Source organism: Rhinolophus ferrumequinum, chromosome 25 (assembly GCF_004115265.2).
Source record: "Rhinolophus ferrumequinum isolate MPI-CBG mRhiFer1 chromosome 25, mRhiFer1_v1.p, whole genome shotgun sequence".
Lineage (NCBI taxonomy): Eukaryota > Metazoa > Chordata > Mammalia > Chiroptera > Rhinolophidae > Rhinolophus > Rhinolophus ferrumequinum.
In genome coordinates, this window is record NC_046308.1 from 22,028,772 (window position 1) to 22,048,357 (window position 19,586).

General features: G+C 38.2%; 1 protein-coding gene across 2 annotated transcripts in view; it reads left to right on the top strand.

Moving 5' to 3' along the window:
- SPECC1L (sperm antigen with calponin homology and coiled-coil domains 1 like) overlaps nucleotides 1–19,586 on the top strand; it is a 128,009-nt gene that overhangs the window by 26,280 nt on the left and 82,143 nt on the right. The window contains exons 2-6 of one of the 2 annotated variants that reach the window (XM_033097587.1): nucleotides 359–551; nucleotides 11,242–11,395; nucleotides 15,808–15,843; nucleotides 15,925–17,441; nucleotides 18,656–18,863. In XM_033097587.1, coding sequence (XP_032953478.1) covers nucleotides 396–551; nucleotides 11,242–11,395; nucleotides 15,808–15,843; nucleotides 15,925–17,441; nucleotides 18,656–18,863 — 2,071 coding nt within the window. In that variant the 5' untranslated portion in view covers nucleotides 359–395. Of the gene's footprint in view, nucleotides 1–358; nucleotides 552–11,241; nucleotides 11,396–15,807; nucleotides 17,442–18,655; nucleotides 18,864–19,586 lie in introns of both variants that reach the window. The other variant, XM_033097586.1, reaches the window with a different exon arrangement.

The window sequence follows — 19,586 nt, forward strand, 5'->3', positions numbered from 1 at the left end:
GAAAGTACAATTATCCCTAGATTCCTGCAAAATGGCTAATTCTCAAGTGCAAGCTTCATTAAATGCTAAAGGTAATGTACACTGTTATATTTAGCCAGTTCTGTTAGTGACTTAAGATACTCTTTTTACTGACTAAACTAGAATAAATAAAATAATTTCAAATTAATAACATTCAAGAAGGGAGCCTTGAAAATAGGGTGCATTAACAAGTCTGAGCATTTTTCATCTTTTAGTTTCTGTAGTGACATCTAGCTTTCAAACATTTTTATTTATCACATGGTGAAATTATTCAAAAACAAATTTCTAAAAGAGCTTTCTTCCAGTTTTGTTCTCAGTGTAATACCATTTCTCTCCACAGATTTGCTTGTAAATGCATCACGAAGAGGCAGCCCAGAATGAAGAAAGCAAGCAGGAGTGTCGGCTCAGTGCCTAAAGTGTCTGGGATAAGCAAAACGCCAATCGTCGAAAAAACGAAACCCGACGCCAGTTCTTCAGCATCTGCAGGAGGCACCAAACTTGTAAAACCCGGAACAGCAGCGTCTTTGTCAAAGGTATTAATGTGGCAATATTTGAATATGTAATGGATTTTTAGGAGGCGGGAATCTTAATATGATGTGTGATTTATTAAATAAGCATTATTTAGGCTTCGCCCTCCTTTGGTGTTGGGAACACACAGCCTTTGAAGAGAGTTCACAGTCTTATGGACTCACTCTTTATGAATGAAACCAAATAGTAGGCTTATTTGTGAAACAAATCATTGAGCACCTGCCTCATTCAAGGCTTGGTGGTGGTGTTAGCTGGAGGTGGACTCCTTGAAGGAGTTTGTGGAGTAATGGATGGAGATGACTCCTACAAACGAATAACTAGAATAACTATAAGTAGAATAACTAAAACACGTGTGAAAAAGTTAGATGCCCTGGGAGAGCAGGAAAGCAGTATAAACAGTTTCAAGTAGGAAACTATTGTTTCCAGCCTGGAAGGTTTATGTTAGATCTTAAAGGAGGCCCAGCAATAACATTCCTGAAACCCCAGATAGGGGTTTTTATTCCCACCCTACCCCCTAACACACCGTAAACTTTTTCTGACAACTGATCCAGTGTTAATTCAAATTAAAATTAGATGGTACTAATTTAATACAAGCGTAACTAGTTTTATTTACACTCCTTTATGGGCTGGCTTTGTTCTTGTTAGTACAGTGACTCATTAGATAATGGGCTTCGGGAACAAACAGACCAGGGCTCATGGGGCTGTGGTCGGGATGAAACAAGGGGCCTGGCACACAGCAAGTGCTTAGTAATGACAGGTAGGAGCATTTTTATTGGTTAGCTCTAGAAACTTCTTCAGCCCAGGACTCGCTCTTGCAAGTAACAGTCTGTGTCTGTTGGTTTGTACCATCCAAGGGACCATATCGTTGCAGCCTATTTTTGTGCCGGTCAACTTTTCGGTGTCATTGCACGGATTCACACAGCTTTTCTGAGTCCAGAATTCATTTATTTGTTCTTTGCTTGTTTGTTTTAGAGATGTGGTGTTTTGAGTAGAAACTTGGAGAAAAACCTAGAGATTGTTTCTGCTAAGTCCGAGAGGGAAAAAGCGAGCACTATATGAAACATGATCCATTCAAAAGCCTTTTGTCCAAGCAGGGCTTTGATTGATGCCTTGGCTTAATTATTTTAAGAAGCACCTCACAGGAACAGCTGGTGAGGGACTTCCTGATTTGTGTTGAAAGATCTAGCAGGAAATGCTGGTTTTTCTATTCCAGAGTTGTTGAAACTGAACCCGGACTTACCCCAGGGGCTTGGAGATACCCCCAGATTTTCTCCGTGCTACCACCCTGGAGAGCTGCAGGTGTCATCTTGGTGCCTGAGGGATGATACCAGGAGTAGATCTTTGCCCTACTTTCACGAGTCTGAATCAACACCATGAATTATTTCCTTGGTGGCAGTGCTGCCACTCTTTTGTGTAAGATAGCTAGCATTTTCTGACCTAACTGGTTACTCAGTTTCTGGGGCTGTCTTTGGAGTGGAGTGCCGTGTGACCTGTTATTTATGTGACTGGAAGAACAGGTTGGAACATTGGCCTTGGATTTGTACTACTGCGTTCCTTCTGTTGCTCCTTATCAGTGGCAGGCAGTGTCTTTGAAGGTTTACAATGGAGTGTGCACTGAGCAGGAGTGTCAGATCTTCTGAGGCTTGGATTTGGAGTGGCTAGTAGTTTGGTCTTGAACAGTGAGTATTTTTTCATTGTAAAGCAGAGCTGTATACCTGCTGTGTGCCTCCATATGCCTGCTGCGCATAGCTTTGACTCTTCTGCGTTGGCTGGTTTATGTAAGGGGGGTGTGTGTGTGTGTGTGTGTGTGTGTGTGTGTGTGTGTGTAGTGGGTAGGGCCGTAGAAGAGGTGAAGCTATTTGGGAATACTTTACCTAGACTGGATCAATTGCTTTTACTTAAGAGAGGAGAAAAAAGTCTTGAGTAGAAATTGAAGTAAGACACAGAAGGAAAAAAGAAAACAGTGAAAATTAACAGAAGAATTGAAAAAATTAAAAAGTCTTAGAGACCCCACAAACTTAAGCGTTTTCTTTTTCTAAGTTTTCCTATGTCACTGTGCTTCTGTAGCATATAGACACCTCCCCGCAATTTGAACTGCTTTGTGATGAAGCATTGATGATTAACCAGATGAATGAAGTGTTTGACTTTTAATGATTTAGATCCCATGCACACGTACTCATCCTCTCACATACGTATCTATCATTGCACAGTGTTCTCGTGACATTTTTCTTAGAGTGACGAAGTACTGGGATGTCCCTTACTTTCTCTCATTTCAGTACTTTTGAGGCCAGATCTAGTTGAGAGGTACGGGAAAGGCCCCTTGATCCAGAGCGCGTCACTGCTGGTTGGAGCTTTGGCAAATATAAAATAAAGCACTACTGCTGTTCACAGTGCGTTTGGGGAAATTGTTCCACTCTTGTCAGTAACTGTGACATCTGGCCTGGGGCCTTTGTATGCTTCCTTCCGCTTTGGCACACACAAGAGAAAAGATGATTTTCCATGTCGAGATGGTTTCCTACATGCCTACAATGTTCAGGTTTCACGCACTGCTCATGTTCATCCTGGTACAGGTAATACCCTTTTTCATTATACTGAGAATAGTTCTGAAAATTGATAGATAAGAATTAATAAGCTTCAGTTAATCTCAGCTACAATCTATCTCTTGACGATTATTTGTGATCATACCTTTTTAGTGTAAAAGTGAGTGAACAGTATGATTGAATAATCCATCTCTGAAACTTGAAAGGTGAAATTTTAAAACTAATCTTAAATTTTGAGATGAAGATGCAGACAATGAAACTTGGGCTTTGCCTTGAGAAGCATGTGTATTTGCATTGTAGCATTTCCTTGTTTGTATCCGGAATGTTTTTGTCAAATGATTTGTGTTTTGCATCTATTATTAAAAAGTGGCTAAAAAGCTAAAAGTCTTCATCAATTTTATTGTTTTGAACTGTTGCTGATGGAGAATGTTTACGTGTGGAGATGCATGTGTATTGACAAAGTGGTGTAACAAATATTAAAAGAAATAGGGAAAAATGGAAGAGAGCCTGCAAGTAGCTTCATGTAAAAGGCAAGTCAGGAGGTACAGAGTTGTTTTTGTTTTGGTTTTATTTTTTAGTTCAAGTGTAACGTGCATCCAGAAGAGTTCACAAAGCATGTGTGCTAAGCTTAGGGAATCGCCACCGCGTGAACATACCCTGCAGCCACCACCCAGGGAGAATCAGAGCAGACCTGCACCCCAGTGGCTCTCCGCAGGTCCCCCTCAATCACTCCCTTTCCCGTCCGTCCTCTCCAGAAGTAACTCATCCTAACTTCTAGCACCAGAGATAGATTTTGCCAGTTTTTCATCTTTGTATGGATGTAATCATATCCTGTGTTCTTTTCACGTGTGTCTGATTTCCTTAACTCAGCTTGGCGGTGTGGTACGCATCCAGAGTGTTGCCTGTCGCAGCGGTGTCGTTTCGTCATCATTGCTGATTCCTAATCCGTGAGATGACTGTACTACAAGTCACTTATCTGTCCCACTGATGGACATGTAGAGTTTCAATTTTATGTCTGCTGAGAATGATGTTTTGAACATTCTTACGCACGTCTGTTAGTGCACATGGGCACGCATTTCTGTTGGCTCTATAACTAGAAGTGAAATTACTGAGTCATACGGTGCATAGTGTTTAGCTTTAGTAGCTGTAGGGCCAAGTCAGTTTTCAGATTGGTAACCAGGATAAAGTCCAGCTTGCTCCAAGTTCTCACCTGCACGTACGTTCATTTTAACCCTTCAGGTGTGTGTAGAGGGATTCTGAAGTGCTTTAGCTTGCATTTGTCTTATTAATGAGATTAAGCACCTTTGCACGTCTTATTTTTATGTGGTTAGTAGACATTTCAATATCTTTCATGAAGTGCCTGTTCAAATCAGTCGCTCATTTTTCTTCTATGGTGTCTGTCGTTCTTTTTTTGTGGTAAAATATACATAACATTTACCATCTTAACCATTTTTAAGTGTATGTTTCAGTGGCCTTCAGCACATTCACATTGCTGAGTAACGATCACACCATCCATCTCCAGAACTTCTTTTATCTTCCCAAACTGGAACTCTGTCCTCATTAAACATTCCTCTTCATTCCTCCATACCATTCCTGGCAACCACCATTCTACTTGCTGTCTCTATGTTCATACTGATATTTCCAATTGATATTTAGGATTATAGGGTTTTACTTACCTTTTTTTTTCTACATCTGGAAATATATATATATATATATATATATATATATATATATTTTTTTTTTTTTTTTTTTTTTTAAATGATTGCACAGCTCATAGTGGCAACCACCCCTTTCTGTCTCTATGAATCTGACTACTCTGAGTACCTCACATGAGTGGAATCATACAGTATTTGTTTTCTTGTGACTGGCTTATTTCACCTAGCATAATAATGTCCTCAAAGTTTATGCATATTGTAGTACGTGTAGAATTTCCTTAGTTTTTAAGACTGAGTAATAGTTCATTATGTGTTTATGAAGTCGGACAGTTAAGTTCGTGAACTCATCCTAGAAAAAGTGCTACATACCTCACTGCTGAATATCACTACGGTCACCTTCAAAGTACTCCCCTTGGGAAGCTATGCACTGACACCAGCACCTAGTCCACCCTTCAAAGCAATTTTGGAATTTTTTCTGGAATGGCCATCAGAGCTGTCGTCGTATTACCCTTGATGTCCTGAATGTCATCAAAATGTCTTCCTTTCAATATTTCCTTCATCTTCAGGTAAAGAAAGAAGTCATTGGGGGCCAGATCAGGTGAGTAGGGAGGGTGTCCCAACACAGTTACTTGTTTACTGGCTAAAAACTCCCTCACAGGCAGTGCCATGTGAGCTGGTGTGTTGTCGTGATGCAAGAGCCATGAATTGTTGGTGAAAAGTTCAGGTCATCTTTTTCATGCAGTCTTTTCAGTACTTCAAAATAGAAAACTTGGTTAACTGTTTGTCCAGTTGGTATAAATTTATAACAAATAATCCCTCTGAGATCAGAAAAGGTTAGCAGCATCCTGGCAACAGTTCGTGAACTTAATTGTCAGACCTCGTATACCACATTTTGCTTATCCGTTCTTCCATCAATTGATATTTGGGTTGCTTTCACCTTTTGGCTATTGTGAATAATGGACGTGAACATGAGTGTGCAAATATCTCTTTGAGACCCTGCTTTCAATTCTCTTTTTCTGGGTATATACCCAGAAATGGAATTGCTGGATCATATGGTAATTGTATTTTTAATATTTTGAGGAACCACCATACTGCTTTCCACAACAGCTGCACCATTTTACAGTCCCACCAACAGTGTACAAGGGTTCCAGTTTTTTTTACATCTTCGCCAGCACTTTTTTTTTTTTTTTAATAGTAGCCATCCTAATGGTTACAAGGAGGTGCAGTGTCTTTTTTGGTACTGATTTATTTAGTTCTTTACCTATTCTATATGTGACCCCTTTGTCATTTATGCGTGTTGCACATATATTCTTTGTGCTTTCTCTTTCTACTCCTTTAATGGTGTCTTTTGATGAATAGATGTTCTTAATTTTAATATAGTCCAGGTTGTTAATTTTTTCTTTATGATTTGTGTGTTTTCTTTATGAAATCTTTACTCATCCCAAGGCCAAGATAGTCTCCTATGCTATTTTCTAGAAGCATTATTATTTTAACATTCTATATTTAGATCCTCAGTCTATCTGGAATTATTTTTTTAAAGCTTTTTATTTTGAAATAATTTTAAACTTAAAAGGTGCAGGACTTGTAGAAAGAATTCCAGTATGCCCTTTACTAAGATTCCCTATATATTAATTAACCTTTTATCATGGTTAGTTTTCCCTGTGTAGGTATGAACATACATACATATGTGAATTTTTTTCTTAAACTGTTTAAGTGTAAATTGTAGACATAATACTCCTTTACTGCTGAATATTCCAGTATGGATTTGCTGAAAAACAAGGACATTCTCTGTTATAACCGTAGTACAATTACAAAATCTGGAAATTAACATTGATAAAATGCTACCGTGTTTCCCCGAAAATAAGACCTAGCTGAACTGTCAGCTCTAATGCGTCTTATATTAAAATAAGACCGGGTCTTATATTAATTTTTGCATTAGAGCTGATGGTCCGGCTAGGTCTTATTTTTGGGGAAACACGGTGGTATCTAATCTATAGACTTTAATTAAATTTCACCAATTGTGCTAATGTCCATTTTAGCAAAAAAAGAAAATTTTATTCTGGTCCAGGATTGAGTCTAGGATCTTGAACTGCGTTTAGTTGTTATATTCTTCATTCCTCTTAAATTTGGAATAGTTCCTCTGTCTTTGCCTTTTATAACCTTGACATTACTAAAGAGTGAGTGTAGGTCAGTTTATCTGATAGACTGTCCTCCAGATTTGGGTTTGGCAGTGTTTCCTCCTGATGAGGTTGGGGTTATGCAATTTTGGCAGGAGTCCCACAGAAGCCATATGTCTTTGGCGCAGCATTTCTGGAGGGACATGGTACATTCTTGTCCATTCCTGGTGATGTTAACTTAATTTGGTTAAGTGGTATCTGCTGGGTTCCTCCATTATCAGGTTACTATGTTTCCTTTTGTAATTAATAAGTATCTTGTCAGAGGTACTTTTAAACTTTGTAAATATCTTCTTTCTCAACAAACTTGTACCCTAGTTTTTAGCAATTTTTTGATAATTCCTTCTAGAATCAATTATTACTGTGATTTTTGCCAAATTTTCTAATTTTCTAATTCCATCATCTCTTCTACGTTTATTTTTTGGCATTCTACTGTAAGGAATAGTTTTTACTTTTTCCAAGTTTATGTATTTATTTATTATATTAGTGTGGATTCATGGATTCTTCATGCTATAAATTGTTAGCATTATGTATTTTGATGTTCAGATTGTCCCCACTTTGGCCAGTGGGAACATCTTCAAGCTCCTGGATCCTTTTGACATATTTCTATTATTATTTGATCAGTTTCTTAATTTCTGGCACATTAAATTTTCTGCTTTTCCAGCCCCAGCCCTAGACTCATCCTTTTCTTCAAGGAGGCCTTGTTCCTTTTAGAGGATGAAACTTAAACCATCTGGAAGCTAGGTATGCTCATTGCTTTTGGAGTGTATCGTTGTTTTTAAGCCTTCACAGTGGACAGAGATGGGAAATACAACACACACACACACACACACACACACACACACACACACACACAATATGCGCATCTATATCAATTTCTGTATCTGTTTCTTTCCATATATGTTAAAATCTGTAAGTTCACATTGATGCTTCCAGTTCTAATGGACATAACAAGGTTCATTGTGCTCTTTCCACTTTCTATAATTGTAATCCCTTTTTCTGACAACAAGAAACCTGGCTTTCATTATCTATAATATATTTACTTATTTTCTCAATCTTAGAGTACATAGAAAATAGTTAGAGAATTGTTCACCCACACCACTGCAAAAAACTGCACCAGCTATAGTTCGGTATTTATACTTTTTTTGTCTTTAGTTTGAGGATTTATGATCAGTATACTGTGATCTAGAAGATACTTGGATCCCCCAGCCCCGTGCGATTATGTTAGTCGTTGGAAATACAGTTGGGTCCATTTGTTCCTATTGTGTTCCATTTTAGGGTTTGCTCCACCTTTGTTTATATACTTTATTAATTTATTTCGAGCATGTGAAACACTACCATGGTTCTACACATGCGAACTAAATGAGATGTGTTCAGAGAAGTGCCTTTCCATTCTCCCATTCCTTGTCTACCCACCCCTTAAAGGTAGTCTGATTGGGTTTTTGTTTATTCTTCCTGTGTTTCTTTTTGCATAAAGGAGCAGATACATGTATATTTTTTATTTCCCCTTTCTTACATAAAAGTTTACATAAGTAGATAGACTTTTGCACTTTGCTGTTTTCACTTAATGTATTCTAGAAGTCTCTCCATATGAATTTATAGCAGTCTTTTTCATTTTTTATATTGCTGCTTAATACTTCATTGTATGGATAGACTATAGTTTGTGCTACTTTCATATGCATAGGAATTTATGGTGTTTCCAATATTTTGCAATTAAAAACAATATTACAGTGCATAATCTTATGCATATGTATTTTTGTATTATTGGAGGTGTGTCTTCAGGTTAAATTCCTAGACGTGGGATTGCTGGGCAAAAGGTACATGCATATGTAACTTTGTTAGCTATTGCCGGAATCCCTTCATAAGGCTTATGTATATCATGTTGTATTCTTACCAGCGATTTGTGAGTACCGATTTCCCCACATTCTTCTCAAAGGAATATGTTACAGTTTTTCATTTTTGCCAGTCTAATAGGTGAGAAGTGGTATCTTAACATTGTTTAAGTTGCATTTCCCCTGTTGTTTGTTAGACTGGTCATCTTTTTTGTAAGTGTGTGTGAATTGATTGTATATGATTGATCATTTTGCTCTCTTTTCTGTGTGGTTTTTGGTCTTTTTCCCCTTGATTTTTTAGGAGTTCTTTGTGTATTAGGGATATTAGCCCTTTATCTGTGAGATACTGCAGCCATACTCTCCCAGTTTCTCTCTCTCTCTCTTTTTTTTAACTTTGTTTATGATTTTGGCCATGCAAAAAGTTAAAAAAATATTTTTTGAGGTTTTCATTTTTATGTAGTCAAATTCATCAATTTTTTTATGATTGAGGATTTTGAATCATAGTTAGAAAACCTTGGAATTTTTGATACAGGGTGAAATAGGACTCATTCATTTTTTTTTCCTTTGTGAATATACAGTTGATTTAGCACCATTTAGTGAAGAATATTTTTTTCTGTACTATTTCTTTGGCCCTAAGTCAAGTGTCTACATATGCAGTTTCTTTCTGGATTCTATTCTATTCCACTGGTTTATTCATGTGCCAATACTTTACTGTGGTAGTTATTGTAATTGCCAGAGATTTTGACTTGGTGCTCTGATGTCTGTTTAACTTTGCCATTATCCAAAGATAGATTGTAACCAGACAGGTGTGACTATTAAGCCACTCTTCACATGACTGTGTAGGCTGGTTTTCAGATGTAGTTCTTTTAAAAGGAAAGAGTATTTAACTTTGGAGGAAGAAAAATTAGTTCAAAGATAACCTTAACATTTGTTAACAGAATATAAAAGATGATTTGAAAATATAAGAGTGTGGTGAGTTTATTTACTAAGAGATGAGGGACAAAATCAACAGGACGGTGTAACTTGATTTACAGTTTTTTGGCATTTAGTTGGTGACCAATGTCATTAACAGAAACTAGCCTTAGGGAATATGAACAATTCTTAATGATTAATGCAATTAATTATATAACCTAGATTTTTCATAATGTGACAAACCTAAATTACCAAACCTTATTTCTGTTTAATTCATTTAAAACATTAATTTTTTTCTGCCTCTTTTTTAAAAAAATTTTTTATTGGGGGAATATTCTCCAGGACCCATCAGCTCCAAGTCGTTGTCCTTCAATTTAATTGTGGAGGGCGCAGCTCAGCTCCAAGTCCAGTCACCATTTTCAATCGTTGGTTGTGGGAATTGAACCAGCCACCTTGTTGTTGAGAGATTGCGCTCTTAACCAGCTGAGCCATCCGGCCGCCCCTGTGCCTTTTTTTAGTAAGACAGATTGACCTACTTAATGGTAGAACTATGTAATAATTTTTATAATTGTATGATGAGAACAGAATCTGTTCCATATGGAGTCACTGACATTAGAACTGGAAGAGACTTTAGAAATTAGTTATTTATGAACCATTTTAATTTGTAGAAATGAATTCATTCTGATTATCCAACGGTGAGCACGACTCCAGATAGAAAACAATATAAATAAACTGATTAACTTGTGCCATCACCTTAATGGTAAAAACGTTTTTGTTCTTTTGTTAAACAGTAGTTTTTCTTTTCTTTCCCCAACAGATCTTTAACTCTCCTGTGTTCTCTCTCATTTCTAGGAGAAGTAAAAACAGACTTCTTCAGAGTGCTTGTTTTCGTTTTTAAAAGCTCATATTTTTTTAATTATCTGTATGAAATACAAATGAATGCTACAAATGGTCTTTGTCAAGTAGTATGATCATTTAGGTTGACTAACCCTCGATCTAACCATAAAATACCTAGTTTTAATTTATATATTACCTAGGCATTAAAAAAAATTCCTTTCAGTTTTGGTTTAAATTAGAAGACTGAAAAATTAGATAAGGTAAGAAAAAAATTTCAGAATAATTTTATTTTAGATATTGCCTCCATAATTGAATCATTTTAGAGCAGTGCAGATTACTTCTGCTTCTTAATGATACTTCTCTCTAGAAATTGCAAGGTGGCATTTCCTGTGGCATGATAGAAAAATGACCCCTGTTCATAAGTCATGTCATAGATGAAAGAGTAAGAAGGAGGATATCTTCATTTTGTCCCACCCCTCAATGTATTTGGCACACATCGGGCTTCCATAAAAGTTTTGATTACATGCATGATTTCTGTATTTCAGAAAGAAGTGTGTGATTGTTCAGAAACCAGTTAAGAAGTTGTGTTTCTGTAGCACAGTATGATGCATCCCTTGGTAACTGTCAGAAAGTCTTTGTAGAACTCTTGAACTCAATATAAAAGTCAAGAGCGTTGTTTAATCTTGAAGTATTATTTAATCTTGCTTCATTTAGTCAATTTATTTTGATTTTCTGTTGCTTCTAGACCAAAAGCAGTGATGACCTTTTAGCTGGAATGGCTGGAGGGGTGACAGTGGCTAATGGTGTTAAAGGAAAGAAAAGCGCCTGCCCTCCCGCAGCATCTTCAGCGTCTGCCCCTGCCATGAGCACCGTGGAGAGCAAGTCCAAGATCAGCACAGGTATGGCTGCGTTGAGAGTTACACTGCCTTTTTGTTTGACTAGATAGAGTGCAGTAGCATTTAAGGGATTCCACCTAATTATAGAAAATTTCAAACATGTACAAAAGTAGACTGATTGGTATTTCAACCCATGTGCTCATCACCGTGGCCAGTCTTAACTCCTTGACACCCATCTTATTATTTTGAAGTACATTCTAGACATCATGTAATTTCATCCACAAATATTTCATTATCTCTGAAAGATAGGATTTAAAAAACATGTAATACGATACCATTATCCGTCCTTAAAATAACTAATCATTCCTTAAATCATAAATTGTTCAATAAGTATTAAGTTTTCAGCTATCTAATAAACATTATGTATACATATTTTTACTATCTTTGAATCAGGATTCACTTAAGATCCATGTATAATATAATTGGTGATGTGTTTCTTAAGTCTTTTTTTTTTTTTTTTTAATGTGTGGGTTTGCCCCCCTTTTTCCCAATTTAATTTTTGTAGAAACTGGTCATTTGACTTCAGGTGTTTTCCATGATCTAGATTTTGTCACATCCCCATGATGTCCTTGACCATGTTCCTTTGTTCTCTCTGTTTCCTATAAATGTCATTGAATCTAGAGCTTTAATGGGTTGGATTTCAGGTTCTTTTTTTCCCCCAAGACTTCTTGAGGAAGTTGTCCATCCACAGGAAGCATATCATTTCTGGTTGTCTCTCCTTTTATGATGTTAGCAGCTTTTAATGATCCTTCATTCCAGTTCGACCATTCTTTCTTCATTCGTTTGTTAGCAGCAGTTTTTAGATTTGATGGAGTCCATAAATTAACTCATCTTATAGTCCAAGGAATAGTGCTGTCATATTTTACTTTTATACTTATAGAAAAAAAACTTTAAAACTTCTAATAAACATAAGATTATGTGTTTGTAATAAAGCTTATGAAAGCAAATTGGCAAAAATTATATCTGGCCCTTTTTTATCATCATTATTTAGGCTGTTAGCACCTCTTGTGTTATTAGACTTTTTTTCAAGCCCAGATTTCCCTACTGTCCTTTCTCCTGCTTTAATCTTCTGCAGTATCCAGATACTGCCCCACTGTTACTTATAATAGCAGTGTGGTATGATTACCAGAAGGAAACATGTAAGTCTTTACTTTGTGCTCTCCAGGGATTATTCCTTTTTATCCTCACGATACCCCCATGAGGTAGAGCCTGTTATTATCCTTATTTTAGAAATGAGGAAGTTATGCTTAGAAAGTTCAAATATCTTGCCCAAGGCAGTGCATTAATTTGCTCAGTAAATATTGGGTGCCCATTTCGTACCAGGCCAGAAAGCTGGTGGTGGAGCAAGAACTGAACCTTAGATGTTTTACTCTCCAGCCTGGGTAAGAAGGAAATTTAACACTTCAGCTTGTGTGGTAAAAAGGAAGTGAAATGCTCTATTGTGTGGTTAAAAGGAAATTAAATACTCTAATACCATCTATATCTCTTCCTATTTTCAGCCTTTAGAATTGGCTAGGAGCGATCCCATGTGTTTGCACATGGTTCCCTGTTGACCAACACCACGTGCCCTCACAAGGCTGAATGCAGTTATCATATCCCTGGCTCAGTGTTGGTTTGCTAGGGCTACCATAACAAAATACTACACACTGGGTGGCTTAAATAACTGAAATTTGGTTTCTCACCATTCTGAAGGCTGGAAGTCTGAGATCCTTGTGTCAGCAGGTTTGATTTCTTCTGAGGCCTCTCTTCTTGGCTTGCAGGTGGCTGCCTTCTTGTGTCCTCACATGGCCATCTGTCCATCCGTGTCTGTGTCTTTGTGGGGACAGAGCCCCAAAAAGCAGTTTCCAGGCTCTCGGCCTACCATAGAAAGGTGCTGGCTCAGGTAGTAAATGGCCGTCGACTGTGATCAAATGGCCATCAGCTGTGGCTAGTTGGCCGTCAGCTGTAACCAGTGAGCCATTGGGCACTAATATAACTGCCGTGGCTACGCTAGCAGAAAATGGGGCTAGCAAGAAGATGGTGGCTGAGCCTGCAAGCGGCACAGTGAGGGTTGAGAATTGTGTGGCTCCTGGTTCCTGTGTCTCCAACCCAGCCGCCAGCGAGAGTATAGTGGTGTGACTCCCCTACCTATGGCTCCGTGGGTGTTCCTTTTTGGCCTCACCATGTCCTGCATTCTTATGTGGGGAGCTGAGACCCTGCAGGCCGCCCCGCATGACACCCTGCACGACACATGGCGCAGCGAGCAGGATCCCCTACATGACAGTCTTGATCTCTTCTTAAAGGGACACCAGTCTTACTGGATTAGGACCCACCCTAACAGCCCTATGTTAACTTAGTTACCTCTTTAAGTTATTTACTATCTCCAAATACAGTCACTCCAAATACAGTCACATTCTGAGGTACTGGGGGTTATGACTTTAACATATGAATTTGGGAGACACAGTTCAGCTCATCACAACATCCTTATTTCTTCAGTTCTTCTGTTCTGCCTTTACTTATTCCTGATGACTTTTCTAAGACTAGTTCACTTGTCTGTACCTCATATTCTTCTATCTCCTCACTTGTCACAATAATCCCAGAGGGGAGCTTTTCTTCTTCTTGTTCTGTCTCTTCCTTCTTGTTTCTTTGCTTCTCCTTTCCTTTTGGGGCATTATCAGTCCCTTCCCTCATTACTGTCTTCCTTTCTGTCTCATACATGCACAGATCGTTTCTTCCTTAGCATGGTTATTGGTTTAGGTAAGAAGGATGATGATACAAGTTACAGAAATGGAAAGGGAATTAATATTGGGGGAAAACGTTACACCGTCCTTTTCCTTTTTCACCTCCACTTGCAGTTGTTTCTCCCAGTCCTGTTACTACTGCCTTTGAAATCTGTTACAGATTTATTGTCCCTTCTCTGTTCTTACAGAGACTTTGATCTTAACTATCTGAATGTAGGACTTCTTTATTTTCACTGCACTGCCTGCCCTTATTCCTTCTTCACTTGTCCTTCTTCCTCATATTTTCCACTTAGCATCCTCTAGATTAATGTCCATAAAAATGCTCTTTCCTTGTGTTTCTTCCCTGCTCAAGAACATTTGCTGATCTCTCTGAATTCTCCCTGATGTTCAGGGCTCTATAGAAACCTTCCCTGCTGCTTCTCTTTACTGTGTGGCCTTACTTGTCCTTTCGTGTGCCATGCTCACTCTGTCTCCTCATCCTCATCTGTCTTGTGGCTAGCCAGAATTCCCACCCCTCCGTTACATCTGAGACCTGGGACATTAGTGGCTGTCTTCCTACATCATGTAGACCTTTTGCTCCCCGTTACCTCTACAACCTGGTGCCTGCCACATAAAGAACAGGTGGTTCTTTAAAAATACTTAATTAGGTCTAGATCTTATTTTTCAAAGTAAAAAATATTCTAATTATTTCTTAAGTGTTTGTGGGGGTCTTGAAACATACTCCTGTTCTTTTTATATTAAACAATGGCCCATGTCAACTATTTTCACAGGTTTAAAATGTTAGCAATTAAGTAATAGTGTGATTTGTACAGCATATTTGATTAACATGTTGTCATTGTTTAGCATTAATGCATATTCGTTTTCTAACATTTAGAGAGACAGTATAGCATACTGGTTAAGTTGCAGATTCTGGAACCAGATTGCCTGGGTTTGAATGTTGGCTCATCTATTTATTATCTGTGGATATTGGTAAATAATTCACATCTGTGTGAGTTTCTTCACCTGTAAAACAAGATACAGCACCTATCTTAGAGTTTTGATGAATAAATTTAATGTATGTGAAGTGTTAATATGTGCATCCGGGTGTATACAGGTAGTGGTAGGTGCTAAGTACACATACGCTGTTATCGTTACTGTTACTGTTTATGTGGCAGTCTGTGCTGTGAAATGTTTTGCATTTCTTTTGATCATATTTTTTGTGTTTATTGTAAGCAGCTTAGGTTTCTCATTTGTCTGCATTTCCCTTTTTGCTCACATGTGATCTTCCCTTACCATCTGTTCCTACAGTTTGTTTGCCACCTGATAGGCTAATCCTAGAGTCACCTTCGTCTTCCTTGGTCCCGAATATTGTGCTCCTGGCCACCTATTTAAAGGCATGGTTTAGAATTTAAGTTAATGTGTATAACTTTTTTTTTTTAATGTAGCAGCTTTATTGAGATATAATTCAAATTCCATACAATTCACCCTTTAAAGTATACAATTCAGTCTGTCACTTCTTTTTCATTGACAGTTAAAAGGTGAATATTTTGGTTTTGAGGAAACTGAATTGTACAGTAACCAGACTCCGAGACAAGATTAATGTAGGTCAAAATCAATGTGTAGATCTCTAGATGTCATCTCATTAGACTGGGTATAAACTATGTGCCTTTTTATTACTAATATTTTTGCCTTAAATTTTTTATTTTAAACATGTAGGCACAAGTTCTTCAACTAAGCGGAACACTTCCACAGGTAATAAAGAATCCAGTTCTACTAGAGAAAGATTACGTGAGCGTACCCGACTAAACCAGAGCAAAAAACTACCTTCTGCAGGTCAGGGAGCTAATGACGTGGCACTGGCTAAACGTTCCCGTAGTCGCACTGCTACAGAATGTGACGTTCGCATGAGCAAGTCTAAATCGGACAATCAGATCAGTGACAAAGCTGCTTTGGAAGCCAAAGTGAAAGATCTTCTCACACTGGCAAAAACCAAAGACGTGGAAATTTTGCATTTGAGAAATGAACTCCGAGACATGCGTGCTCAGCTGGGCATTAATGAGGATCATTGTGAGGGGGATGAAAAATCTGACGAGAAGGAAGCTATCATTGCGCACCAGCCGACTGATGTTGAGTCCACTTTATTGCAGTTACAGGAACAGAACACTGCCATCCGTGAAGAACTCAACCAGCTGAAAAATGAAAACAGGATGTTAAAGGACAGGTTGAATGCATTGGGCTTTTCCTTAGAGCAGAGGTTAGACAATTCTGAAAAACTGTTTGGCTATCCGTCCCTGAGCCCAGAAATCATTCCTGGTAACCAGAGCGATGGAGGAGGGACTCTGACTTCCTCCGTGGAAGGCTCTGCTCCCGGGTCGGTGGAGGATCTCTTGAGTCAGGATGAAAACACCCTCATGGACCATCAGCACAGCAACTCGATGGACAATCTGGATAGCGAGTGCAGTGAAGTGTACCAGCCCCTCACGTCGAGTGATGACGCCCTGGATGCGCCCTCGTCCTCAGAGTCAGAAGGGATTCCGAGCATAGAGCGCTCTCGGAAGGGGAGCAGCGGGAATGCCAGTGAAGTGTCTGTGGCTTGCTTGACAGAACGGATACACCAGATGGAAGAGAACCAACACAGTACGAGTGAGGAACTTCAGGCAACTCTGCAGGAGCTAGCTGATTTACAGCAGATAACCCAAGAACTGAACAGTGAAAATGAAAGGCTCGGAGAGGAGAAGGTTATTCTTATGGAATCGTTATGTCAGCAAAGTGACAAGTTGGAACACTTTAGCCGTCAAATCGAGTATTTCCGCTCCCTTCTAGATGAACATCACATTTCTTATGTCATAGATGAAGATGTAAAAAGTGGACGCTATATGGAGTTGGAACAACGTTACATGGATCTAGCTGAGAATGCCCGTTTTGAGCGAGAGCAGCTTCTTGGTGTCCAGCAGCACTTAAGTAATACTTTGAAGATGGCAGAACAAGATAATAAGGAAGCCCAAGAAATGATAGGGGCGCTCAAAGAACGTAATCACCATATGGAGCGAATTATTGAGTCTGAGCAGAAAGGCAAAGCAGCCTTGGCCGCCACATTAGAGGAGTACAAAGCCACAGTGGCTAGTGACCAGATAGAGATGAACCGCCTGAAGGCGCAGCTGGAGAATGAAAAGCAGAAAGTGGCAGAGCTGTATTCCATCCATAATTCTGGAGACAAATCTGATATTCAGGATCTTCTGGAGAGTGTCAGGCTGGACAAAGAAAAAGCAGAGACTTTGGCTAGTAGCCTGCAGGAAGATCTGGCTCATACCCGAAATGATGCCAATCGACTGCAGGACACCATTGCAAAGGTACTGCTTAAGTCGATACAATGTTCTGGGTCAGTGTCACACAGCTGCGCTGTGCCGCGTGCTTACTGAGAGCCAGCAGCACTTGTGTGGCCTGCCTCGCTTTTTATTAAGCTGTTATTTTTGAAGCTTGAGAATGATTTTCTTTTATTAGGATAGAGTGAAGTATTGTTATAATAGTGGCACTTTCGCTCACTGGCATTTTGTTACTGTTTTCCTGCGGGGCTGGAGTTAGGACTAACAACAGAATTTGTCCCTAGTTCTGGGTACATGCAATTTTACATCTTCATCTCTGATGTATTTTGGCATAAAAAGCATGGAGAGCCAGTCTTTTAGTCTGTGGGATCAGCAGTGTCTGCCACTTACCCTGCTGTGGTTGTAGTTTTCCAAATAAAGTTCTGTTGCGAGTTAAACATATTTGTGGAGGAGGGAGACTCCTGTTTTCTTAGAGTTCTGTGGTTGGTTGCTGGTGGTGACCGTAGAGATCATTGGTTCAGTCCCCTTGTTTCACATGCAGCATAATAATGAGGACGCAGTCAGAACTGCTCTGGCCAGGGCTCTGTGCCCAACATAATTGCTGAGGTAGTGTTTATTTGCATGAGTTATCTAATTAATAACTCTCACATTTTATTTCATGTTTTAGTGCAGTGATTTTTAAAGTAAGAAACAGTGTGTCTTTGGCCAAATTTGGATATTTTAGACTCAATTTTTTTAATGATGACTTTTAGAGATACAATTTAGGACATGGATTATTTGTTGAAGCATATATGTTGGGAGCACTGTGAACTAATACTTCTGCATTGACAGTATTTGAGAATTTTTTGTTTTCATTATTAATTTGATACTGAAACTATCACAAATCAGACATCATTTTTGTGGGAGAGCATGTTAATCATAATCACAGATGCATGCCTTCAGTCCAAACTTCAGAGGAGGGAAAATTTCCAAAATTTCCTCCTAAATAATCTAGTTAAATTCAATGATTTGTCAATATAATTTCAGTCGGTGATGTAGTAACAAATTATGATTAAACATATTACATAAAGTTCTGTTGTACAGTGCTTTTTCATACTTTTAAACAGTTATTACACAGGTTGTTTTAGTTCTTGCATGGCAAGTCACACTTAGCTTCCATTTGAAACTGTGTATACCTGAGTTCTAGAATTTATCTTAGAACAACTCTAATTTTTCTAATCTGTACCGTCAATTTCATTTAGGTAGAAGATGAATACCGAGGCTTCCAAGAAGAAGCTAAGAAACAAATAGAAGATTTGAACATGACGTTAGAAAAATTAAGATCAGAATTGGACGAAAAAGAGACAGAAAGGAGTGACATGAAAGAAACCATCTTTGAACTTGAAGACGAGGTAGAACAACATCGAGCCGTGAAACTTCATGACAACCTCATTATTTCTGATTTAGAGAGTAAGTGAAGGGAGAATATTTCATTCCTTTTTGTCTTGCCTATTTAAACATATGGGAATAGTTTACATTTGGTAGCAAAATAAAAATTAGGAATTCTGACTGGTGCAGTAGTTCAAAGGCAGTAGCATGGTGGCTGACAGAAATATGCATGTGGCAAAGTGTAATCCATACATTACTTCACAGTCTTTGGACTGCTGAGTTTTGTTCCTGAAGAACTGGTAAGTGGAAGCATTTACTTTAAAACTGTGCTCTGTCCCATCTTGGATAAGGCATTGGCCTCCTAAAACTGTGCTCAATTATGGAAAATCATTTAAGTGAAAAGCTAATGAGCTAATTAATTTCTAGATTTTAGGAAAAGCTATTATTCTACTTCTAGTGATTGCAAGTATACTGAGACAGAAAAGTGTATTGATCCTCCATAATCTTATGTCTAAGGAACAGGTTTTTATTTACTTGTGTAATTCTTTTCCCTCCCTACTATGGAGATTTTATGACCTGGTAGAATTAAAACTCAGAGTTTAAGTTTTTTTGTTTGCATTTTAAAGTAAAAGTTTTTTTAAAACTATTTTGCAATTATTTAAAACTTTTTTAAAAGCTGCAAAAATAGTACAAAGTATTTTTGTGTAGAAAATTTGATGAGGAACAGAAATTTGCATTATCTTAAAATGTCTTCCCACAGACTTTATGTTGCAAATGAAGAAAAAGAAACAAATTACACAGTGG